The sequence below is a fragment of the Delphinapterus leucas genome, chromosome 1 (genome assembly GCF_059928025.1).
Source record: "Delphinapterus leucas isolate spDelLeu-1000000601 "Yukka" chromosome 1, BTC_Dleu_Yukka2, whole genome shotgun sequence".
NCBI classification, from domain to species: Eukaryota; Metazoa; Chordata; class Mammalia; order Artiodactyla; family Monodontidae; genus Delphinapterus; species Delphinapterus leucas.
The window spans coordinates 147325243-147352245 of record NC_143129.1 but is presented as its reverse complement, the minus strand read 5'-3'; the positions used below and the strand labels follow the sequence as shown (position 1 = coordinate 147352245).

General features: G+C 41.7%; 2 protein-coding genes across 8 annotated transcripts in view; both read right to left on the bottom strand.

Annotated features, from left to right (window-relative positions):
- Nucleotides 1–12468, bottom strand: part of NRDC (nardilysin convertase) — a 90969-nt gene extending 78501 nt beyond the window's left edge. For 3 of the 7 annotated variants that reach the window (XM_022575665.2, XM_089922812.1, XM_022575666.3), the window contains exon 1: nucleotides 11978–12457. In XM_022575665.2, the coding sequence (XP_022431373.1) occupies nucleotides 11978–12321 (344 nt within the window). In that variant the 5' untranslated portion in view covers nucleotides 12322–12457. Of the gene's footprint in view, nucleotides 1–11977 lie in introns of all 7 variants that reach the window. The other 4 variants (XM_089922818.1, XM_089922830.1, XM_089922824.1 and 1 more) reach the window with 4 other exon arrangements.
- A 5878-nt stretch (nucleotides 12469–18346) lies between these two features.
- LOC111175475 (heat shock 70 kDa protein 12B-like) lies at nucleotides 18347–24981 on the bottom strand. Its single transcript, XM_089922871.1, is given in 4 exon segments — nucleotides 18347–22654; nucleotides 23232–24218; nucleotides 24221–24369; nucleotides 24473–24981. Coding segments are annotated over 4 exon segments (2097 nt in total). The 5' UTR covers nucleotides 24757–24981; the 3' UTR covers nucleotides 18347–21977.
- Between the last annotated feature and the right edge of the window lie 2022 nt (nucleotides 24982–27003).

Genomic DNA, 27003 nt, shown 5'->3' with positions numbered 1-27003 from the left:
GATGAACCCTGAAAACATTAAGTGAAAGTAGTCAATCACAAAAGATGACATATTATATGATTCCACTTATATGAAATGTCCAGAATAGACAGAGGCACAGAAAGTAGAGAGACATCTAGAAAGCAGATCTATAGAGACAGACAGGGATTAGAGAGACAGAAAATAGATTATCATTTGCCTAGGGCTTGTACAGGTTGGACCACTGGGGAGGGCTGACAAGGGGTGTGGGGTTTCTTTCTGAGGTAATGAAAATGTTCTAAAATTGTGGTAATGAATGCACAACTCTGTAAATACACTAAAAGCTAAGGAGTTGCACACTTTAAATGGGTGAATTGTATGGTATGTGAATTATATCTAAATAAAGCTGTCTTTAAAAATAAGGCAATTTTTAATACTAGAGACAACAAAGTTGCTCAAGAAAGAAGATGTAATCATAGTAGACTACATGTTTCAATATGAACAATATTTTGAGCTATAAATACTGATACTGGTTTATCAAAAAAAATTGGGATGTATTTTAGAACAGGAAGTGGGGTGTTACATCTAAATTTCATCTTCAGTAAAGACCTATTAATGAAAAATTAATAAGTTACTAATTTTAGCAACAAAATCAACCAGATTAAAGATTTATATCAAGTAAAATAAATGGAAACAGCAAGAAATCAAACTTTTTAGTCCACAGACACGAAAATTATTTGACAAACCCTCTCTGCAAATAAAATATGAATTTTTAGGCCATGACATAATGAAAAAGAAATTTACAAAATAAAACATAATAAAGATCCCTGAAAAAAGATTCATTCATATATGAAAACTTAACATATGACAGAGTTGGCAATATAGGAAAAAAGATATACCAGGAATTACCAAACTATGGCTTACAGCTTTCAAACTAAGAATGGTTTTTACTTTTTTAAGTGGTTGGAAAAAAATCCAACAAAAGATTAATATTTCATGATACATGAAATTATCTGAAATTCAAATTTCAGTGTCCATAAACAAAGTTTTATTGGAACACAGCCACACTCATTCATTTACTTATTGTCTATGGCTGCTTTTGAGTCACAATGGCAGAATGGAGTAGTTGTGAGAGAGCACACGCAGCATTTTCACTGCTGCTCGACAACCTAAAAACCGCAGCAACGCATTTATAACTGAACATTTCAAGTGTCACATGTACTATAACTTTTTCTTTGAAACAACAGCACATATCTATCATGTCCAAATAAGGAAAGGGGAAAGTTGAATTCAAATGTCACACTTTCAATGTGGATTTTGTTAATAAATTCCCATCTTAAAAAAAATTTTTTAATAAATAAATAAATTCCTATCTTTAGTAGTCATTTGCTCTTGTAGACTTTATAATCATTAGTTCTGTTAATTTTTGTCAGAAATAGAAGCTGAGGGACTTCCATGGTGGCGCAGTGGTTAAGAATCTGCCTGCCAATGCAGGGGACACGGGTTCTGAGCCCTGGTCCAGGAAGGTCCCACATGCCATGGGGCAGTTAAGCCCATGTGCCACAACTACTGAGCCTGTGTTCTAGAGCCGGTGTGCCGCAACTACTGAGCCCACGCACCGAGAGCCCGTGCTCTGCGACAAGAGAAGCCACCGCAATGAGAAGCCTGTGCACCTCAACAAAGAGTGACCCCCACTCGCCACAACCAGAGAAAGTCCACTCGCAGCAAAGACCCAACGCAGCCAAAAATAAATAAATAAATTTATTTTAAAAAAAAAAAAGAAATAGCTGAATATTTTTTTTTTTGGCTGCTCCGCACAGCTTTCAGAATCTTAGTTCCCGAACAGGGATCGAACCCAGAACCGTGGCAGTGAAAGCACAAGTCCTAACCACTGGACTGCCAGGAAATTCCCAGAAACTGAATATTTTAATTTCCTTTACTCTAGAGTAAGCAGTTTGATGGCTTAGCAATAGGAACCTTTTATTGCAATGTTTTGAGCTCAGAGTAAAAACTTAAACTTTTTTGAAGAACAGCCTTCAGCCACTGTCAAATACCAGATGGCTTTGGAAGTTAGCATTTGCTGTGGACTTCATGTTTCTTAATGATTTCAACCCAAAATTACCAAAGTGCCTATACGCAAAACTTATGTTTCAAAAACAACTAATGTTATCTGAATTACAAGCAATGGCAAGCGACTTTATACGTTTCCTGTGCTGTTAAAAGTTAAAACAAGAAGCCCTATCTCCATTCCCACACAAATTTGCCACAGATATGTTTTCCAAGCAAACTAGGGTTCCAGCAGTGTTTTTCAGACGGTGGTGCAATCACAAAGGAAATTTCCTTATTTCAAAGTCCTTTTAACTGTGCAATTGAGGAGCTTCCACCTAATTTTCAATCAGAAATGATTAATCTACAATGTAATGGCAAAAATATCAGAGAAGAAACTAAACGGCAAAAATATCAGAGAAGAAACTAAAAGAATTCTATAAATGCCTTCCAAGCAATGAATATGCTCAAATAAAATCAAATGCTCGTAGACTAATATCAGTATTTGGTAGTACCTGTCTGTGTGAAAACACATTTTCAAAGATGAAATATGTAAACTCTCATTACAAATCAGTATTAACAGATGACACATTTGCAATCAACTTTAAAGACAGGGAACATTAACTTTGAACCCCCCCCAAAAGCAAAATGCTATCCCTCCCAAAAAGAATTCCACCTCTTCTCACTAGTAGACCTGTATTACTAAATAAAGTACTACTACTGTATTTTGAACTTAATAAAAATTTTATTAAAAATTTGCAGAGGGAATTCCCTGGTGCTCCAGTGGTTACGGCTCAACACTTTCACTGTGGTGGCCTGAGTTCAATCCCTGGTCAGGGAACTAAGATCTCGCAAGCTGCACAGCATGGCCGAGAAAAAAAAAAATTTTTTTTTTTAATTTGCAGAAATTTGTTTTCTTTCTTGTTATATAGGTACCTACATAATATCCTTAATTTTACCTCTTGACTGACAAAGTCTAAAATATTTATTATCTAGCCCTTTACAGAAAAAATTTGGTGATTTAGACTTTTCAAAAGGTGTGCTTGGACAACTGGCTGCCCATATTTTTAAAGAACAATAATAAAATCAGATCCTTACGCAAGTGTAAAAAGCAAAACAATAAAACTTCTAGAAGGAAATAAGATGAAAAAGCACAAACCATAAATAAAAAGATGAATAAATCTGATTAAATTTTAAGACTTTATAAACAAAGGGTAATGATAAGCTATATAGACTTAGAGAATATATTTGCAACTCATATAATCAAAAATGGATTATTTAAAATATGTAAAGAATTCTTACAAGTCAATTTAAAAGAGGGGAAAAAAAAAAAACCCAACAGAAAAATGGGCGGTTCATAAAAGGAGAATCCAAATGGCCAGGAAACATGAAATAATGTTTGATTTTATTAGTAATAAGGGAAATTGCAAATAAAAAAAATTTTAAGAGAAAAATATTTCCCACAGATCAAGTTCTCAATAATTTTTTTAAAAATCTAACAATATCAGGAATTGGTAATAATATATAGAAGCAGGAACTCTGGAACAAATGTAAATAGTACAACTAATTAGAAGAGTACTTTGGCAACATCTATAGTAAGGTTAAAAATTAGTCATTTCACTTATAGGTATATAAATAAAGTCTAAAATGTGTACTCAAAGGGTCATGTATAAAAATGTACACTAGGGCTTCCCTGGTGGCGCAGTGGTTGAGAGTCCGCTTGCCGATGCAGGGGACACGAGTTCGTGCCCGGGTCTGGGAAGATCCCACATGCCACGGAGCGGCTGGGCCCGTGAGCCATGGCCGCTGAGCCTGAGCATCCGGAGCCTGTGCTCCGCAACGGGAGAGGCCACAACAGTGAGAGGTCCGCGTACCGCAAAAAAAAAAAAAAAAAAAATGTTCACTGAAGCACTGGAAATAACCTAAATATACAACAATCGAGAAAAGATAAATTGTGGCATAATCAGAAAACAAAATACAACAGAAAATTGGGAATAACCTAAATGACCAGTGGTAGGAAAACAAATAAATAATGATATATTCACACAAGATATTAAACAGCATGTAACACAAATAACTAGTATTACACTTACCAGCATGAACAAACCTCAAAAGCAATGTTAAACCAAAAAAAAAAGGTTATGAGAAATCTAATGTGATATAATTTCTATTTATATGTCTTAAAACATGTGAAAGCAATAATTATACTGTTTATAGATAAATGCAAATTTAATAAAAAATATAAGAATATACATAGGAATGGTATATATATATAAAATTCAGATAATGGTTAAGACTGGAAAAAGAGGATAGGGAATGCAATAGGAGGGGGCAATATCCAAAGAGCTTCAAGTGTATCTATATGGCTTTATTCCTTAAAAAAATATTTTAATCTGAAATAAAAACAAGAAATAAAATGATTTTTAAAAAGGAAGACTGCAAAACATATCCTTATATATCCATCAGGCCAGAGAAGAAAAGGATGAAGGGGTCAGAGATGGAAGCAAGACTATGAGAAAGGCACCATTCTAGGCACTAGAGATATAGGGATGAACAAAACAAAGTCCTTGCTCTCATGAACAAGTAAATATATAGTATATCAAATAGTAAATAAGTGCTATGAAGAAAAATAAAACAGTAAGAAAGAGCATAGGGGTGGGGAACCTAAGTAAAATTGTTATTCAATACAGGGTGCTATTTAAAGCCACAACACAGGGAGCAAAAGCAGACAGGTAAGAGAAGTCCAAGAACTGAGCCCAGGCGCTCCAAAATTTAGAGATAAGGAGAAAGGAGATAAGGAGAAACCTTGCAAATGAGGCAGAAAGAGAACTAAGAACAGTGTTGACCTGGAACTGAAAAAAAGCATTTCCAGAAGGAAAGAACGATCAACTGTGTCATAAGATACTGAAAGGTCAAGTAAGATAAGAACTTGAGAACTGACCAATTGTAAAAGTTATTGGTGATCTTGAAAATAGCTATTTTGGTAAAGCAAAGTGGCAAAAGCCCACTCTGAGTTCAAGAAATAATGGGAGTAGATGAACTGCAAATTTTGAATACAGACAACTCTTCTAACAAGCTTTGCTATCAAGGAAACAGAGAAATTTGAGTAGCTGGAAGGGCATAGGTCCAAAGGGATCTGAGCAAAGAAATGCTTTTCCCCAGAAGATAGGAAAAATTATAGCATATTAGTATGCTCATGGGAATGATCCAGTAAAAAGGGGAAATTGATGATGCAGGATGGAAGGGGAACAACCGGTGAAATAATTAGTGGCTGGGATCAATAAAGAGGGGATGAGATCTATTGCACAAGTGGAAAGATGGGGTGTTAGGTGTATAGACAGTTGATTTATTAATAACAGAAAAGAAGGCATACAAAGATTCAAAGAAACTAAATCCCTCTCTACAAAAATTTCAGCATAATAGAGGGGAAAGACAAACCAGTACTTACAAATATATGAAACAGCTTGAAAAAATTTGCTACAGGGGCACACAAGAGTGTAAATAGCTCACATATAGGAGGGGAAGATTGAAAGAAGAGAAGTAAAGGGTTCAGAGAGGAGGTAACGTTTGACCAGACTACAGCATGTGCCAAGAAAAGTAGCACAAAACTGCATAACAGAATGTGAAGCTGGAAAGTTAAGAATCAAAAAATGGAGGGACTTAGACCTTATCTGCCGTGGTTAAGAATTTTGCTTAGACGGAACCAAATGAGAGAACACAATTCATTTATACTCCAGTTAGTGCTCAGTACCTGCTCAGGAATGTATTTTCATAGAATAGCATTTAGGCTATCATGTAATAAGAGCACGATCTAATAGGATTACTGTAAAGATTAAATGAGATAATCTATGTAAACTCCATAGAATAGCACTTAATACCTAGTAAGCACTCAACAAATACCAGTTATTATTAGGAGAACAAAGACCATTGTTGGTGGTGGTAATAGAAATATAAATTCTCTGTCTTCAGAGGACCAAGTGAACTTTCCAAACTACAATCTACTTCCAACCTTTCTGCAAACAGTTTAATTCTGGTCCATGTAACTAAGCCCACCATCTCCACCACAAAAAAAGAAAAAATAATACATACACACACACACACACACACACACACACTAGAAAAGGACTATAATATACTCAGTTTCCTATGACTTGGACAGGCTTAATGACTGACTTCATTCTAGGAACCAGTATGAAAATAAGACCTATGTCAGAGTGAAAGTCCCAGAACAAACCATCTTCTTATCTGCCAGTTCTCCCAAGTAAAGAATATCCTAGAAACAGACCAGATCACCAGAGGTTACCCTACATATCTACCAAACCCATTATGATTGGGTCTACACCCAAAGGATTCAGTTGAGAATAAACAGGCTTCTAAGGTAAAGAAAAATTTGATAATCTAAACATCCTATAAAATGCTAATGATTAAATTATGGTATATCTACACCATGGACTTCTAAGTGGACAAAATATATTGAAAAACACTTAATAAGAAAATGTTCACAACATTGTTAAAGATAGTATTATACCATTTCAAAATTATAAATTACAACTGCATAGCAAAAAGGAATAAACATTACCAGTGGTTAATGCCAGGTGGAATGATTATAGGGAATTTAAATTTTTTCTTGTTATCTAAATTTCCTACAAGGACCAAATAATACTTTTGTTTATTGATCAATCTTTTTTAATTACTAAAAAGTAAACAACTCAAGTCAAATCTCTCCTTTTCTCTAGAGAAACAAGCTTACTTAATATCACTTCTAATCATTTCTCTACATATCTAAACACAGTAAATTACATTTTAGGTAAACATATAATGGGAGGTGTTGTTTTCTGGGTTTTCTTTATAAAAATGGAATTATACAATATATTGTGGTTTGCAACTGGTTTTTTTCATTCAATAGTAAATGGGACACCTCTCCATATCGATTTATAAAACCATCAATCTATTTTAAACACTTTATTTTTTTTAATAAATTTATTTATTTACTTATTTATTTATTTTTGGCTGCATCGGGTCTTTGTTGCTGCGCGCAGGCTTTCTTTTTAGTAGCAGCGAACGGGGGCTACCCTTCATTGCGGTGTGCGGGCCTCTCATTAAGGTGGCTTCTCTTGCTGCGGAGAACAGGCTCTAGGTGTGCGGGCTTCAGTAGTTGTGGCACGTGGGCTCAGTAGTTGTGCCTCACGGGCTCTAGAGCACAGGCTCAGTAGTTGTGGCACATGGGCTTAGTTGCTCCACGGCATGTGGGATCTTCCCAGACCAGGGTTCGAACCCGTGTCCCCTACACTGCCAGGCAGATTCTTAACCACTGCGCTACCAGGGAAGCCCCTCTATCTAGTCTTATAGTTACATATTATTTTCATTGTAGAATGGTATAATAATAATCTTTAGCCAACCAATGGACAATAAAGTTGTTGCCAACTTTTTGCTATTACAGTGCTGCAAATATCATTTAATTGTGAACATATTAAAACAATAACAGCTAACATTTGAATGCTTATTACGTGCCAACTACCACAAGCTTCTATATGAATTAAATATACTACAATATCACCATTCATATTATTTGTATAATTTATATTTTTTCTCTGTAACCTGCCTATTCATACTTGTTTTCTCTCAAAAATCAAGTAATTATTTTTTAAAACTGGCCAGGATACAAATTTGATCTAAAAAGTTCCTAGCAGAATATCCCCAAGAGTTCCATGAAAATGCCTGGCATATGGGCACTCATGCATTTAGACATCCTACAAATACTATTTGAGAACTATGACATGCTGTGAGTGAGCAAAACAGAGTTGAACTCCAGATTCATAGGTTTTTAGCCTAGCAAACATTTGTTAAATTAACTTAATAAGAGGAAAGAAAAAAAAAGTGAAGAGAGGAACACATCAATTACAGAAAGAATAGTACCATATACATCAGCACACACCATTCAATACACAATTATTGGGTTGGCCAAAACATTCATTTCAGTAAGATGGCTCTAGTAGCGCTTAGTTGTGTTTAACCTCATTCAAAACAATTTCATTAGAGTGTTTTGTTACAGCTGTCACATCAGCGTGCATTTTAAAAAAACATCAAAATTGGTGAATTTGTGTAGCCATTTTAATATTGAAGATGGAAGAAAAAAAGCAACATTTTCGGCATATTATGCTTTATTATTTCAAGAAAGGTAAAAACGCAACTGAAACGCAAAAAAAGATTTGTGCAGTGTATGGAGAAGGTGCTGTGACTAATCAAACGTGTCAAAAGTGGTTTGAGAAGTTTCATGCTGGAGATTTCTCCCTGGACGATGCTCCACTGTCGGGTAGACCAGTTCAAGTTGATAGCGATCAAATTGAGACATTGAGAACAATCAATGTTATACCACCTGGGAGACAGTCAACATACTCAAAATATCCAAATCAAGCGCGAAAATCATTTGCAGCAGCTTGGTTATGTTAATCGCTTTGATGTTTGGTTTCCACATAGGTTAAGCAAAAAAAAAACCTTGACCACATTTCCGCATGCAATTCACTACTTAAACGTAACAAAAACGTTCCGTTTTTAAAACAAATTGTGATAGGTGATAAAAAGTGGATGCTGTACAATAATGTGGAAAGGAACAGAATGGGGCAAGGGAAATGAACCACCACCAACCACACCAAAGGCCGGTCTTCAGCCAAAGAAGGTGATGTTGTGTATATGGTGGGATTGGAAGGTAGTCCCCTATTATGAGCTCCTTCCGGAAAACCAAACAATTAATTCCAACAAGTACTGCTCCCAATTAGACCAACTGAAAGCAGCACACCACAAAAAGCGTCCAGAATTAGTCAACAGAAAACTTATAATCTTCCATCAGGATAACGCAAGACCACATGTTTCTTTGATGATCAGGCAAAAACTGTTACAGCTTAGCTGGGAAGTTCTGATTCACCAGACACCGCACATTCGGATTTCCATTTATTTCGGTCTTTACATAATTCTATTAATGGAAAAAATTTCAATTCCCTGGAAGACTGTAAAACGCAAATGGAACAGTTCTTTGCTCAAAAAGATAAAAAGTTTTGGGAAGATGGAATTATGAAGTTGCATGAAAAATGGCAGAAGGTAGTGGAACAAAACGGTGAATACATTGCTCAATAAAGTTCTTGGTGAAAATGAAAAATATGTCTTTTATTTTTACTTAAAAACTGAAAGAACTTTTTGGCCAATCCAATATAATTACCCCTTAAAACAGTCTTGCCACATCTCGTGGGTCTAAGCTACTATCTTCACATTAATCTTAAAACACTGCTTTATTTACATCATTTTCATGCTCAAGAACTCATAACTTCTGTCTTAGTATTTCTCAAATATACTTCACCCATTCTCTACACTATCTATTTCAAACCTTCACTGCTAAAGGCTTCCCTTCTGTTTCCCACTCCTTCCCGTACAACTTCTTAAAGGACCACTTAAGTTGACCTCAATGCGTACTTTACAGGAAAAAAAGTCCCTAATCCTTCCAGAAGAGAAGGAAATCAACACTTACCAAGCTACAGATCACTAAAAAAAGCAGAATGGATGTCCTGGAGGTATGATTAACATTTCCAAAAACTTAAAACAAATTACATATAGAGAAGTAAAATTCCACAGGCTATTTTAATAAACGCAGACTGGTAAACAAGTATTTTGAGGTGTTATTTTCAACAAAATATTCCTTTAATCAGGTCCACCTCTGGTACTTATTCACACATTCAAAAGATAAATAATTATAATACAATGGATGTGTACTGTAATGGACCATGTATAAAGTCCTACTGAAATACAGTGAAAGGAGGGATTAGTTCTGCCTGGAAGTGCTTCACAGAGATAACATCTGAGCAGGTCCTAGAAGGGATAATTCAGCTCTCTGGGCTGCAGATGCCTCATGTCTACTTCTAGTTACAAAATTCAGAGATTTTAACTTTAGGATGGTTAAATCTTTAAAATTCATCTAATATCGAGGTTTTCCACCTTTATTTTAAAGTAACAAAATCCTTCCTTTAAGAGTCTAATTGAAAACGTTGGTATATAAAACAGATAAAAGTGGACCTGCTCTTTTGAAAGGAGAGGAAGTTATTGGAAAACACTGCTATTCTTAATCAACACCCTTCACTTTAAAATAAGAAAACTGAGACACTAAGGACAATGATTTGGCAAAAGACCACAAAAATGTAGAAATGCAACAATTACTCAGACAATACTTTTTAAGCACTATCTCCTCTTTCAAGTCTTTTCTAACTTTCTCCCCAGGTAGAGTTTATACCACTCCTTACTTTATTCCTTGCTATACCCAGCACATACTTCTATTATAGTTTCTATAAAACTTTAGTGCTCTATTTATACCTTTTTTATGTGTCTGTGTCCCTCTACTACATTGGAAGCTCCCTGAAGGCAGGGACTGTCTTAATCATCTTTGTATGCTCAGTACCCAGAATAAAATATCATTTATTAAATTATATTCAACCGAGTTTCAGAAAAGATTTAAGATAGCTTAAGACTTGGTAAGTATTTTTCAAATGAATATGCCAAAAATGAGGTCATTAAATGAAACAATACATCAAAGGTAGTTAGAACAGTATCTGACACATAGTGTACATTCTATAAACATTACCTGTTATTATGTAACTTTATATAGGCAGAAAAAAACTGAAGCTGTTATTTAATCTGGACAGCAAAAACTAAATAACTTTTATCAAGGTTTCAACTTGCTCATTTACATTATTACTACTATAACCACATCTTTGATGAGAAAGAGAGAAAACTTAGCCCATTCATAAAGATCTTCAGCCTGGGAAGAACAGTACAAAGAGTTGTGTACTGTTAATCTCTAGATGTGGAGTGAAAGAAGAATTTAGGCCTGTCTTCAATTTAGGGCTAAAACACTTCCTTCTAGACCTTAGTTTCAGTCACCTGTCTTTTGTGGGTGGTGGGGAGTGAAAAAGATTAAGGCTAAAGTTCTTTCCTGCTCTAACAATGTAGGGGCATACAACAAATTTAACCTAGAATCCTTCAGCTTTCAACTCAGTAAGAACTTTATAAAAATCAGTAAATTGTGCAGGGCATTTGGTGTCAGATGGACAGGGTTCAAACCAGCTCTGTTATTATTCAGCTGTATAATTCTGAACAAGAAGCAGACTCTCTGGATCTCAATTTCCTCAGCCTTTAAAATGAAGTTAGACAATATGCTCTCTCCTTAAAATACATTACAGTCATGACGTCCTATGGAATAAGTTACCTGTGAAGATAATATTTAGGTGGGGATTGAGCCACCAGTTATCAGAGATGTTTAGAGGATTATGGCATAAACCAAAAGTTGAGAATTTCAGGATTAGAAGAAACCTTACAAGTCTTCTATGACTCAGTTGAGATTCAAGTCCTCTCTAACACATTCTTGGAAGAGTTCACCCAACCATTCTAGCAATGAGAAACAACCCATGGAAATAAGTCACTTCATCACAGGCCAACTCTGATGCCTAAATTCTTTTACTGAAACCACACGATCCTCTAGTAACTTCCACCCATTAGTTTTACCCCTCTTTCAACTACAGGCACCTCAAGTATTTGTGGATAGTGATGATATGCCCCTTAATATCCTCTCCAAAATTAAAATCCCCAGCCCCTTCACCCTTTCCTCATAACAGAATACCAAGACTCCCTGACCATCCAGCCTGCCATCCTCAGGAAAACCTCCACTCTTGCTTTAGCGAATGTCATAACTACTCGAACAACCCTTCCCGTTCTGACATCCTGATTCCTGGTTGGACCCAAGATCTGCCCCTCGTCGAGCTGACACCACACAGATGCCCCTAACTGCCCTTGCCACTTCCATCCAAGGAAGCTTCTGGGGTGGGAAGTGTGCCCCTGGTTGCTCCTTCGGAAGATTAGGAGACGAGAAGGGACCACAGCGGGAACAGAGAGGCCGCCCCCTGCTCTCCTCCCCGGTCCAAGCCTCCTCCCTCACCGGTATTGCTTGGGATCGCTGGGAGACTTGACGATCTCAGGGTCTCCGACATTACTGACAGGCCCCCTCCGTCCCTCCTCCTCAGATTCATCGGCTCCCAGACGAGCAACCCGGCCGCTCTCGCCCAAATCCTGTCCATTGGGCTGCAGGTCAGGGCAGCTGCAGGTGGACTTCGCCTTGTTCCTTCCAGGCATGGTCAGAATAGGAAAAGGTCTGGCAGCCGCCGAGTCTTCGCACCGACCCCGCGCTTCAATTCTCCACAGCGCCGCGAGATCCCGTCCGGCCTCACACCACAACTTCCTCCTGGTGGCACAGACTGCAGCAACCGTGACTCTCCTCAGCATTCACCACCAAGCCGGAGCAAGTGGCATCCCGCTCGCCAAGACCCACCTCCTGCTCCAGCTGCTCCTCCTCCTCAGCGTTCCAGAGGCGGTAGCGGCCGGTGGTGGTGCTGCCGCAGCCGGCGGGGGGACAGGCCTGAACCCCTCCCCCAACCCGGTCTCCCTCACGCCAACTTCCCTCATCCCCACGCCCTCCTGGCCGTCGATGACGCAATTGATTCTAGCCAATAATAAGGCAAGACACCAGTCACGCGCACGTAATCAACCAATGGGAACAGGGAATAAAAAGAACCAACGAGCGCGGGCCGAATTCTCGGAGCACCCAGCGAGCTCTTCGAAACCAGGGGTGGGCGGGGCGAGGAAGAAGAGGCGGAGAGAGTGGCACGGAGGACGACGGGAGAAGGGCGCCAGAAAGGTTGCGCTGAGTTTATGAGCGAAGCGGGAAGGTGGTTTGAGGAAGTGGTTGAATAGCGCTTCGGGGCTCAGAGGAAAATATTCCCCTGATGAGAAAACGGATAGGCGAGTGGAGAAAATTAATTCCCAAGCCTTTTTTTTTTCCCCACTCGTGTCATATTTTGCTCATCCTGCCCTTCAAACCTGGGGTGGAGACTGTGGCCGTGACTCAGCACGTAAAAAGCAGAACGCCGGAAGTATTTTTCTGCCGCCGGATGGAAGCTGCGCTTGAGTGGAGCTGAGCTGAACGCCAAAAGCAGCAGTTTTGATTCTCCGCCTTGTGGCCTGCTAGACCTTCGTGCTGTTCGCCCTCAGGGCCTAAGAAAGTTTAAGAGACAGGTGTACATGTGTTCAGTCTTGAACGTGAAAAGATTTTTTAGCTCCCCGTCAGACTGGAGTCCACAGCCTCAAGTTAGCCAACTTTTATTGAGCAGCCACCTCGTGTCAGGCTGCTACCCTCAAGTCCTTTTCCCAAAGTTTTTTCTGCTTTCAGTGGCCTTTGGTGGGCAAAAGGTGATTGAAACAGACATACTTGAAAATAAAAAGCAGCTGACATACATACAATATGTCTTATTAACCATGGGATGAGGTTAGCGCATAAAAGGAGTAAATATGAATGAGTGAATGGAGAAACACTTGAAGAAAGGAGATTTATTGTTGATCGTTATAAGTCTTTAAATTTTTCTAGGCTTCCCCAACTCCAGACACAGGGGATACAATCATGAACAAAACAAAAAAACTTGTCTTCTTGGAACTTGCATTCAAAGGGGAAAAAACACAATAAAAACATTTTTTTTAAAGTGTAAGCTATGACAATGAATAACGCAGGATAGGAGAGGAGAGTAAGGAGCTGGGAAGGAGAAATGCAACGATTCAGGCAGGAGGTGAAACCTGAGAGGGCAGCAGATGAGATAAATTCATTGAAAAATAATCGTTCAAATATCCCAGTTTGTTTTCAAGAACCTATCAATTTTTAAACTAAGCAATTCCACTAGATTGCCCTCCTTCAGAGCAGTGTATTTTCTTTATTACCAGTCCCTAACATAGCTTCCCAGCGCATTGTAAAACAGTAATGTTTGTTGTTGAATAAATACCTGAAGTGACATGACTATTCTGGTTTTTTTTTTTAACTCTCCAAAGCAATAACACATTACAAGTAATGATTCCCAAAATTGGGTTCACCTCTTGGTGGGTGTCTAGCCAAAAGACACAACTAAGCCAAAGATAGGGAGAAGGAAGGATTAATTACCTGCAGCAAGTAAGGAAAATACTGGGGATCTTTCCTAAAGCAGTGTCTCCCTGAACAGCAAAACTGGGGAAGTCTTAAGCTAAGGGAACATGCATATTCATGAAGGGATTTGGGTGGTGTATGCATACACACATGCAGGGGCTTGAGCAGCGGCAAATTCAACAGTGAATTGGGGCAAAGTTTGACAAAGTCCAACCTTTAGTAGATTGAAGTCATAAGGGTCAGAAAAGGTCAACATGATCATTCCTTAGATTCCTACCAGTCTGAGGTCTTAGCATGTAGTTAACATTCTCCAACAGGGTGTAGGAGGTTAGTTCCTGTAGAACAACTCCAAGATACGTATCAGATTAATACTCGTCCCTTGAGGAGGAACTAGCACTCTTTTATCACTGAACTATTGTTTCTTGACCTTTTCGTCTGTTCCTGCATTCCTTTGTTCCCTTAAGATCATTAATTACTGAGACCTGCTCAAGGGCAAGCATTGTGGCCAGGCTTAGATCACAAAATGGCTTAAGCCAAAATGGCTTCTCTTGTGTCAAAAAAACTATATCTGATTCTTTTCCTCTGAGGACTCCCTACCCTATCTGCTTACCGTAAGGAATCTTCAAATTCAGCCAACAATTGGTATTTTCTGACTAGAAACAAAGAGAGGCCACATCCTAAAGTGTGACCGTCAGTTTCTCCCTTTATAAAGAGGCCTCTGAATCTTACAGGTCACCAGACTATTGAAATAGGGCTTCCCTGGTGGCGCAGTGGTTAAGAATCTGCCTGCCAATACAAGGGACACAGGTTCAAGCCCTGGCCCAGGAAGATCCCACGTGCCACGGAGCAGCTAAGCCTGTGGCCACAACTACAGAGCCTGAGCTCTAGAGCCTGCAAGCCACAACTACTGAGCCCACGTGCCACAACTACTGAAGCCTGCATGCCTAGAGCCCATGCTCCGCAACAAGAGAAGCCACGACAATGAGAAGCCCGCACACTGCAAGGAAGAGTAGCGCCTGCTCACCGCAACTAGAGAAAGCCCGTGCACAGCAATGAAGACCCAACACAGCCAAAAATAAATAAATAAATAAATTTATAAAAAAAGGAATATAACAGCACTCTGTAATTAGGCATTCATTTATTCATTCAACCAACAAATTTAGCGCCTAACATGTGCCAGACACTGGGAATAGAGTAATGGATAAGAAAATTTCCTGTTCTCTTGGAGCTTATAAGCAAACTAGTTGGAGAGGTATTAAACAAGCATGCAAATTTTTAGATTTATCATTGTGAATAGTTTTTGAAAGAGGGACCTAGTTTGGTCAGAGAGTTTCTCTAACGAGACAGGCATCCATTTGGAAAATGTATAAGAATTGGTATAGGAATGTATAGGAATAGACTTGTTCAAAAGCTCTGAGAAAGCAAGTCTAATATGGCTAAACTATAGTAATCTGGGAGCAAAGGAGAAGTGAGTCAGTGGTCAAGATTATACAGAACCTTCCTAAGAGTAAAAAGAAGTCATTGCCTTGTCTATTTTGTGTGTAGCTGGATTCCTAGCTTCTAGAATAGTGTCTGGCATATTAAAGGTACTCAGTAAATAATGGTTGAACAAATAAAACAGGAAGACATTATCACAGGTGTTTTCCAAGTAGATCACTCTGGCTGATGTGTGAAAAATAGTTTGGGGGTCAGGTGGGGGGAGGCCAAGACAAAGAAAGAAAAGAGAGAGCGCTTAGGAGGGTATTAAAGTGATATAGACACTAGAAAATGATGGCTCGGATTTGAGGAGTAATAGAGGTACATGTACACAGATATGTCATATATTCAGGAGGTAGAATTGACTGGTTTGGGGTAGTAACTGATTCAATGTGGAAGAAGGGAGAGGTGTCACTCCCTTGTGTCTAGTTTTCTGGGTGAATAGATGATGGTGCCAGTATCTCAGTAAACAAGACATTTTGAAAGAGGAGCAGGTTTGGGAGGAGAAAAGCCTAAGCTCAGTTTTGGATATGTTATGTTTGAGTCATTTGTGAACCATACAAAAGGAGGATCAGGTCTGGAGCTCAGAAGAGAGGCCTAAATTGGAGATGTCAATTTGACGTTTATGGGCTTCTAGGTGGTAACCAAAGCCTTTTGAATAAAATCACCTACGCTCATTGTGAAGAGAAAAAGCTCAGGAACCAAACTTTGAGAAGCTTATAGAAGAGGAAGAACTCCCAAAAGAGACTGAGAAGGAACTACCAGAATGGTAAGAGGAAAACCATAAGAATGTAATATCACAGGAAAATTTTCTCTTTGATGCTTGGCCCAATACAATTCTGACCCCATAGCAGATGTCAAAGGTGTCAGATTAGATGTGTAAAATGTGAGAACTAGCAAGGGATCACAGGAGTACTTTAATCTGGCCTCTTCAGCTATAAAGAGAAATACCTATCCAGAGAGGTGAAGCTCACAAGTAACCCGTGGCACAGCCAGGACTCCCAAACCAGGAGTGTTATTTTCCCATTTTAAATAATTTAGAAATTTGCCATCTTCCATTTGAGTATTCATAATTATTGTGAAGAATATTCCTCAGAGAAAACAGATAAATTAAGCTATTGCCATTTTACAGGAAACTGAGATATTTGAAGGTTAAAAAGATCTTAAGAGCCCCAAGAAAGATAAGAAGCACAGACTATAACTTTTAGCCTTATTTCTCCAGGCTCTCCTAGAGTGTTTAAGTGCTTTTTTCTAATGTGGCCTCTCCCGTTGCGGAGCACAGGCTCCGGACGCGCAGGCTCAGCGGCCATGGCTCACGGGGCTAGCCGCTCCACGGCACGTGGGATCTTCCCGGACCGGGGGACGAACCCATGTCCCCTGCATCAGCAAGCGCACTCTCAACCACTGCGCCACCAGGGAAGCCCACTCCTTCCCATTTTTACCTTAAGGATTTCTCTCCCGGGAATTCCCTGGTGGTCCAGTGATTACGACTCCACGCTCTCATTGCTGAGGGCCTGGGTTCGATCCCTGGTCTGAACCCTGATCGGGGAACTAAAATCTCACAAACTGTGTGGTGCAGCCAACTGTCCTGTCAGGTCTGGTGACCCTTCTCTCCCTATTTTTTTCTGATGAGGTCAGAAATCATGAAAATTAAGCACATCTCATTTTTATGTTTGATGCCTGCTTCAGAAAGTTATTTTAGTCAATGCAATGGCTGTCTGCCTCCCAGAGGGACAAATCTGCGCCTTACTCCTAAACATTCAAAGGTAAATTGTTTTATTCACCCCATTACCCACCTTTATAGTTGAGATTCAGGATAATCAGAAACGTGGAATATTGATTCTAGGGTGAGTAGATTGGGAGTGCTGTGAGCCTCAAACCTAAAGTTATCTATCTTACTTTAGTGTCTAAAATTCCCCCATTAGTGATTCATTGTCCTCTTTAGAACTCCTCTTAAATGCCAATAATATCCTTGAAAGGAGTAAAAAACTAGCACCATTTTGTGAATGGATTTGCTTTTATTTCCCCCTTTTTGAAGCACACTGTGGGCAACTTGAGATCACCATGAACCCAGGTGATAAAGAGGTTGCTATATGTGAGAGGAAAGGCACAGAAAGAGGAGGTGGGTAACAAGAGAAATACTATTTACTTTACAATTCTGTCCTGGGCCCATGCTCTAAGCAATTATACTTTTGGAGCTCTAGTTATTAGTGTCCTGCCCACTGATGGCTCTCCACATTTGGTAGCTTTGTATCTAGGTCAAGAAGTAGGCATGTTCTTATGGAGTCTTCTGTTGTGAGACTAAATGTGTGCACAACATACCAAAGAATTTGTGTGATGATAAAAATAGTTTTCTATTGTACTATAAGCATACTTCTAGAAAGAATTTAGTGTTCAAACGTCAAAATAAATTGAGTGACTTTAAAAAATACTTTATGTCAAATGAAAGTTATTCTATCACAAATCCAGCCAAGAGCTCCTCAACTCTCATCTAAAGATACAGATTTTGGGCTTGGGAGGGAGGCCAGGGAGATCAGGAGAGGCCCTCCCAGACCAGAGGAGCAAGAGAGGAGAGGAGGGCATTTGCCCCACCCACTTGAGCCCAGGAAGCCTTCTGGGCTCCCAGGTGAGGTCCCCTGCCCTCTGAGACCAGGGGTGGGGGGCACACCTGGGCCCCTTCTGTTCCTTGAGCCTAAGCCCCAACCCCCACAGCCCCCAGGGCCTTTTCCAGCCCTGTGGGTCCTGAGCATTGGCCCCACCCACTGCCCAAACCTCATCCTTGCTTAGGCCCCGCCCTCCACAGCCAAGGCCTTTTCCCCCCACCTTTTTTCTTCTTTTTCCCTCCTCCTCTTTTTTACTATTGTGGTACTGATGTACCTTCCGATTGTTGATTCATATATTTTTTTAATTAATTAATTAATTTGTTTATTTATGTATGTATATATGTATGTATGGCTACACTGGGTCTTCATTGCTGCTCGTGGGCTTTCTCCAGTTCCAGTGAGCAGGGTCCACTCTTCGTTGCAGCACGTGGGCTTCTCATTGCGGTGGCTTCTCTTGTTGTGGAACACAGGCTCTAGGAGCGTGGGCTTCAGTACTTGTGGCACACAGGCTCAGTAGTTGTGGCTCATGGGCTCTAGAGCACAGGCTCAGTAGTTGTGGCACACAGGCCCAGCCACTCCATGGCATGTGGGATCTTCCCACACCAGGGCTCAAATCCATGTGCCCTGCACTGGCAGGCGGATTCTTAACCACTGCGTCACCAGGGAAGCCCCATCTATATTTTTATTTTTATATTCTTTCTAACATATCTGTTAGTTTCATAGTCTAATTTTATTTTTTACTTTGTTATTGTTCTTTTTTTTTGGCCACCCCATGCGGCTTGCAGGATCTTGGTTCATGAGCCCAGGGTCAGGCCAAAGCTCCTGCGGTGGGAGCTCTGAGTCCAAACCACTGGACTAGCAGAGAACCTCAGACCCCAGGGAATATTCATCAGAGTGAAGTCTCACAGAGTTCCTCATCTCAGCACCAAGACCCAGCTGTACCCAATAGCCTACAAACTCCAGTGTTGGAAGCCTCAGGCCAAACAACCAGTAAGACAGGAACACAATCCCACTCATAAAAAAAAAAAAAAAAAATTAGATGGCAAAAAAATATGTCACAGATGAAGGAGCAAGATAGAAACCTACAAGACCAAATAAATGAAAAGGAAATAGGCAGTCTACCTGAAAAAGAATTCAGAGTAATGGTAGTAAAGATGATCCCGAATCTTGGAAAGCGAATGGAGGCATGGATTGAGAAAATACAAGAAATGTTTAACAAAGATCTAGAAAAACTAAAGAACAAACAAACAGAGATGAACAACACAATAACTGAAATGAAAAATACACTAGAAGGAATCAATATCAGAATAACTGAGGCAGAAGAACAAATAAGTGAGCTAGAAGACAGAATGGTGGAAATATCTGCTGAGGAGCAGAATAAAGAAAAAAGAATGAAAAGAATTGCAGACAATCTCAGAGACTTCTGGGACAACACTAAATGCACTAACATTCAAATTATAGGGGTCCCAGAAGAAGAAGAGTAAAAGAAAGGGTCTGAGAAGATATTTGAAGAGATTATAGTTGAAAACTTCCCTAACATGGGAAAGGAAATAGTCACCCAAGTCCAGGAAGCACAGAGAATCTCATACAGGATAAAACACACCAAGACACATATTAATCAAACTAACACAAATTAAATTCAAAGAAGAAATATTAAAAGCAGCAAGGGAAAAACAAAAAAAAACATACAAAGGAGGGCTTCCCTGGTGGCGTAGTGGTTGAGAGTCCGCCTGCCTATGCAGGAGACAAGGGTTCGTGCCCCAGTCTGGGAAGATCCCACATGCCGCGGAGCGGCTAGGCCCGTGAGCCATGGCCGCTGAGCCTGCGCGTCCGGAGCCTGTGCTCTGCAATGGAAGAGGCCACAACAGTGAGAGGCCTGCGTACCGCAAAAAAAACCAAAAACAAAAACATACAAAGGAATCCCCACAAGGTTATCAGCTGATTTTTCAGTGGAAACTCTGCATGCCAGAAGGGAGTGGCAGGACATATTTAAAATGATAAAAGAGGAAAACCTACAACCAAGATTACTCTACCAGCAAGGATCTCATTCAGATTCAATGGAGAAGTCAAGAGCTTTTCAGACAAGCAAAACTGAAGAGAATTCACCACCACCAAACCAGCTTTAAAACAAATGCTAAAGAAGCTTCTCTAAGCAGGAAACACAAGAGAAGAAAAAGACCCACAAAAACAAACCAAAACAATTAAGAAAATAGTAATAGGAACATACATATCGATAATAACCTGGAATGTAAATGGATTAAATGCCCCAACCAAAAGACACAGACTGGATGAATGGATATAAAAACAAGACCCATATATATGCTGTCTAAAAAAAGACCCACTTCAGACCTAGGGACACATACAGACTGAAAGTGAGGGGATGGAAAAAGATATTCCATGCAAATGGAAATCAAAAGAAAGCTGGAGTAGCAAAACTTGTATCAGATAAAATAGACTTTAAAATAAAGACTGTTACAAGAGATAAGGAGGGACACTACATAATGATCAAAGGATCAATCCAAGAAGAAGATAAAACAATTTTGTATGTTTATGCACCCAACATAGGAGCACCTCAATACATAAGGCAAATGCTAACAACCATGAAAGGAGAAATCGACAGTAACACTTTAACACCCCACTTACACCGATGGACAGATCATCCAAAAAGAAAATTCATAAGGAAACACAAGCTTTAAATGACACAATAGACCAGATAGATCTTATTGATATTTATAGAATATTCCTCCCAAAAGTGGCAGAACACACTTTCTTCTCAAGTGCACACGGAACATTCTCGAGGATAGATCACATCTTGGGTCACAAATCAAGCCTCAGAAAATTTAAGAAAATTGAAATCATATTAAGCATATCTTCTGAGCACAACAGTATGAGACTGGAAATCAATTCCAGGAAAAAAAATGGTAAAAAACACAATACATGGAGGCTAAACAGTGTGCTACTAAATAACCAAGAGATCACTGAAGAAATCAAAGAAGAAATTTTAAAAATACATAGAAAATAGTGACAACGAACACACGATGACCCAAAACCTATGGGACGCAACAAAAGCAGTTCTTTTTTTTTTTTTTTTTTTCACCTTGAGCATAAATGCTTTATTGTCACCTTAGGGTTCTCAGGTAGGTGGGGCTGTTGCACATCATGGGAGGGCAGGTACACTGAGCTGATGGCAGAGCTGCGACCAGTGCTCTCTCTGTCCTCCCTACCCTCCCCCCACTCCGTGGCTCGATGGAGTGCAAGTGGGTCATTCATAGGCTGCCCCTGGGGCCTTCTCAGATAGAAAGGAAAGGGGCCCCCGACATGTGCCCCCACACCCCCTCATAAGTGCCTTGCCCTGTACCCTTCTCCTCATAGTCTGCTACTGCTGTTTCTACAATTAACATTAATACTTGGGTGGTCAGTACCACACCGAGGAAGGTCTTACTACCCCTGTCCTTTTCCTGTCAGCTTCCAGTCCTTGTCCTGTCTGGCTCCCTAAACAGGCTGAGCCAGTCAGTCAGTGCACTCTGCCTTTCAGGCCCAGGCCCTGCACAACCTCCTTCCTCTTGCTACCCCACCTGCAGCTGCACCCCCACCCCCCCATCCCGGACCCCAGTCCAGACCAGGGCTCAAGCCTTCCGGTGCATTCTGCTTTCAGGATCACGTGCTCCCTGTGGGCACACCGTCTTACAAACCTCTTTTAAGTCTCCTTGACCTCAGTCCTTGGCAGGGCCCTTCAGCCTTCCAGTCAGCGGACCGGGGCCCAATCCCAAAGCCAGAGTTTCTGGATATGTCCCCACCCATCCTCCTGCGACCTCACCTCCCAGGGCAGGATGGCGGGGAATGGGGCCGGTTGGTCCGCCTCAGCCCGCTCCCCAGGCCCTGGGCCAAAAGAGAGTTCAGCGGGGCAGAGGGGGGCTGGCACTGCGCCCCCAATTGGAAAGAAAGTCGATGGCGGCGCGCACGGAGCGATTGGTGCTGACGTCGACGGCAGTGACCTTAATCTCGGTGTCGCCAAACTGCATGGCAGTACGGATCTCGCGGCGGCTAGGGGGCGCGCCAGCGGCATGGGGGCCTCCCTCGGCGGGCTCGAGCTCTAGACTGAGCTCGCCGCATTTGCGCAAGCCCGGGCGCGCGTCCTGGGCTGCGCAGCAGTACAGGTTGATGAGCACGCACCGCTGGCCTGGGCGCGCCGGGCAGTAGCTGCGCAGCACGTCCTCGCCCAGGGCCACCGACTGCTCGGCGGCCACGAAGCGCTCGAACACGTCGGTGCACCAGCGGCGGCCGCCGCGAACCAGCAGCTTGTCGGGCGGGTGGCGCCCAGCCACGAAGCGGTTGAGCACGTCCACGCCGTACGTGAGCGGCGAGCGGCGCACCCGAACCACGCCCGGAGCCTGCCCGAAGAGCACCGCGCCCTTTAGGATGGCGAGGCCCACGTCGTGCGGAACCACCACGCGGAGGCCGCGGGCGCCCAGTGCTGCCTGCACCGCGTGCTGCAGCACTGCCGACTCTGAGAAGCTGCCCACCAGGAACAGCAGCTTCACGCCCTGCACTTCGGGGCGCGCCAGCAGCGCCTCTGCGGTACAGGAGTGGAGGGTGGGGGTAAGGAGGAGGGACGTGGAGTGGGCCACTGAGGCCACCACTGCGCAGCCACTGGCGCCTCTCCTCTGCCCGCCTGTATCCTCGGGCAACCAGAAACTAGTCATTTCACTATAAAACGGTAGCCTGGTTCCCATAAAGAAAAACACCGGGCACTTTCATGAGGGCCCCTGGCAATCTTTATGGGCTCTGCTTCCCCACCACACCATTGAGGGCTTGAGATAAGGGTTTGCATTTACACATATTAAATGCCTACTATGTGCACGACATTGCACTCACTCTCTAGATACTTCAGCTCATTTAAATCCCTGTGATAACAGTTTGGGGGACCTAATACTATCACCCTATTTGGGGAAACATGCACCAGAGGTTCTTTAACCTGGCAAGACTGCATATCTTCCCGCCACACTGCATCCTCCAGGTATTCCAGATGATTCTGGGTCTCATTCCAGTGTATGGATATGGGGAGGTTTCCAGGCACTAACAGGGTAACATATTCCCGCATCTGGGTATGTATGTTGAGGTGAATGAAGGACCCAGGCACAGGTGCTCACCTATGTGCTGGATGATCCCGCTGACCGTGGGCTGAAAGAGGTCGTTCATGGCCTCACAAGACATCCTGAGCATCCCCTGTGAGGACCACTTCACGAAGTTCGCGCTGCTCCTGCGCAGGGCTGTCTCCACGTTGTAGCCTCGCTGCTTGCGGTAGAAGTCAATAAACGAGAAGGGCAGCGAGATGTTGAGCGCCCCCGCACGGTGTGGGCCTGCGGTGCGTTTGCAGGCCTCAAAGGCTATAGTCAGATCCACCCAGGCTGCTGGGCTTTGCGTTTTGAAGGTGCTGATGAAGTCCTCGCCGAAGATGCGGCCCAGCAGCGGCTCGAAGGCCAGGTCCACGCCCACCGCGCCACAGGGGCCACCAGATGCCTTGTAGAGCTCCTTGAGGGTGCCATGGGGCTGCTCCAACTGAGGCACGGTAAGGTCCACCGTGCCTACCCCACAGTCTGCCACCACGTAGCGGTCTCCTGCTTGCATCTCAGCCCACAGTTCTCCGACACCCGATTCCACCAGGAACGTGCGGCTGTGGCGGGACCTTCGAAGCTGCTCTCGGGCCTGACGGAAGCTGGGATCAATGGAGTGGCTCTCGCCCAGGCACCCACTGCCTGGAGCTCGGCTGCTCAGGTCCACGAGCTGGTGCAGACGCAGCTTGCCGCAGTAGACAGAGGCGGCCTCAGGCTCCAGGGCGATGAGTAATTGCTCTGCATCCTCTCTTGACACCAGTCCGGCCAAGTAGGCAGCCTCTCGCATGAACTGCTTAGCTGGCTGTTTCCAGATGGCCGGCACTGTCAACACCCAGCACACAGTGTCCTTCTCTGGCAGCGATGGGCACTGGTCCCTCAGCTCCTGAAGGGCATGCTCCTTGAAGAAGCGCAAGGCATGGGCGAACACCTCCAGGGCAGGCATTTTCTTTCCATTTACCGCTTCTAGCTGGGTCTTCAAGGTGAGATCAGTGGCACTGTGGATCTTCATCTTGAACTTCTCAAGTAGAGCCAGTCACGAGCCTCCTCAGGGTCCAGATCGTGGTAGTAATCACGGGCTGTATAGCCAAAACTGTGAAAGGCACCCTCTGGGGTCAGCAGCAGGCAGGTGGGGGTCTTCTGGTGGGCCACACCTGGGTCCCCGCCCTCCCATTTCCTTTTAGGGTTCTTGTGAATATGGTGCTTGGCATCCACTTAAATCTCCATAAACGTTGCTCATGGGATCCTCTCTATCCATGGGGCCATGGGTCCCATCCGACATCCTCAGCTCCTGCTCCCTCATCATGTGGATGGCCTCAGGGTCACTGGCAAAGCTGAAGGCATAGCTACTGGATGTGGTGCCGAAGTCAATGGCCACTACCACAGAGAAGGGGGCCTGCTGGGGGGCTCGGGCCTCAGGCTTTGGAGACTGTGAGGGTGTGAGGGGGGCAATGCCACAGCTTTCCTGGGTCCTTGGGGAGCCGGGTGGGCTGGGCACTGGAGACTGCTCTGGGCTGGAGCCGCTGTACAGCACCTGCAGGCCCATCTCTGGGACAGCCAGCATCTTTGTAGGCCCTGTGGCTCTGCCCTGCCGACAGCTCGACCTGTGTCCAGACGCCTGGATCCTGGGCCCAAAGCCAGTGGGGCCCAAAAGCAGTTCTAAGAGGGAAGTTTATAGCAATTCAATCTCAACTCAAGAAACCAGAAAAATCTCAAATAAACGATCTAACCCTACACTTAAAACAACTAGAGAAAGAAGAACAAAAAAACCCCAAAGTCAGTAGAAGGAAAGTAAGCATAAAGATCAGAGCAGAAATAAATGAAATAGAAATGAAGAAAACAATAGCAAAGATCAATAAAACTAAAAGCTGGTTCTTTGAGAAGATAAACAAAATTGATGAACCCTTAGCCAGACTCATCAAAAAAAAAAAAAGGGAGAGGTTGAAAATCAATAAAATTAGAAATGAAAGGAGAAATCACAACTGACACTGCAGAAATACAAAGGATTGTAAGAATCTACTACAAACAACTCTATGCCAATTAAATGGACAACCATGAAGAAATGGACAAATTCTTGGAAAGGTACAATTTTCCAAGACTGAACCAGGAAGAATTAGAAAATATAAACAGACCTATCACAAGTAATGAAATTGAAACCGTAATTAAAAATCTTCCAACAAACAAAAGTCCAGGACAGATGGCTTCACAGGAGAATTCTATCAAACATTTAGAGAAGAGCTAACACTGATCCTTCTCAAACTTTTCCAAAAAATTGCAGAGGGAGAAACACTCCCAAATTCATTCTACAAAGCCACCATCACCCTGATACCAAAACCAGAAAAAGATATCACAAAAACAGAAAATTATAGACCAATATCACTGATGAACATAGATGCAAAAATTCTGAACAAAATACTAGCAAGCAGAATCCAACAACACATTAAAAGGATCATACACCATGAAGCTTTTGAGAAAATTCAACACCCATTTATGGTAAAAACTCTCCAGAAAACGGGCATAGAGGGAACCTACCTCAGCATAATAAAGGCCATATATGACAAACCCACAGCAAGCATCATACTCAATGGTTAAAATCTGAAAGCTTTTCCACTAAGATCAGGAAAAAGACAAAGATGTCCACTGTTGCCACTCTTATTCAACATAGTTTTGGAAGTCCTAGCCACAGCAATGAGAGAAGAAAAAGAAATAAAAGGAATACAAATTGGAAAAGGAGAAGTAAAACTGTCACTGTTTGCCGATGACATGATACTATACATAGAAAATCCTAAAGATGCCACCAGAAAACTACTAGAACTAATCAATGAATTTGGTAAGGTTGCAATTTGGTATTGGTATGCAATGAGGAAAAACCCAGCATACTTCTGTGCTAACCCTGCTAAAAATGTATAACCTGAATCTAATTAAGAGGAAACATTAGAAACCTAAATTGAGGAATATTCTATAAAATATTGATAACTTCATGAAAATCAAAGTTTCAGGAACTGTTTTGATTAAAGACTAATGAGATTTGATAATTAAATGCATCACTATAAAGGACATTATTGGGACAGTTGGCTAAACTTGAATGGGGTCTGTGGATTAGATGATAGTAATGAGTAGATATTAATTTCCTGATTTTGATAATTTCACCATGGTAAGGCATCATACTGGCAACCTATTCTAAAAGGTTCAGGGGAAAAAAGGCCTCCTTTTTTTACTGTTCTTACAATTTTCTCTTAAGTTTGCAATTTTAAAAAAGAAATAGGAAAAAATATTACCAAGGGGGTCAAAAAGGATACCATTTGAAACATTGGACCTGATGGCCAATGTCCTAAATGTAATACATGATTCCTGAAATTATGTGTAGAAACACAGTGCTTTGCAGGTGTAACAGTAGCAATTGCTCTCCATCTAACCACACCTTCCAAGATCCTGCTCAAGACCTTCCTCCTCTTGGAATCCTTCTTTGAGTCTTCCAGCTCACACTTACCATCTATTCCATACCTGAACTCCAGATACATATTTTTTATATCACTTCTTTGATACTTAATCATATACAACCTTGTGACTTCTCTTATGTTATTGTCTTATATAAATTTTGAGTTACAGTTTAAATCTTCTCTTGAATATATCTCCATTATTATATTGTAATCAACTTAAGAGCAGATATCATATATGATCTCTTATTCTCTCCCGAGTACCTAGCATATGTTTTGCAATCGCGTTTCCACATTCCAAGGACTGTCAAAGAATAATTAATCTCACTTTGCAAACATTTCCTGCGTACCAACCATGTATTAGGTACTGTAAA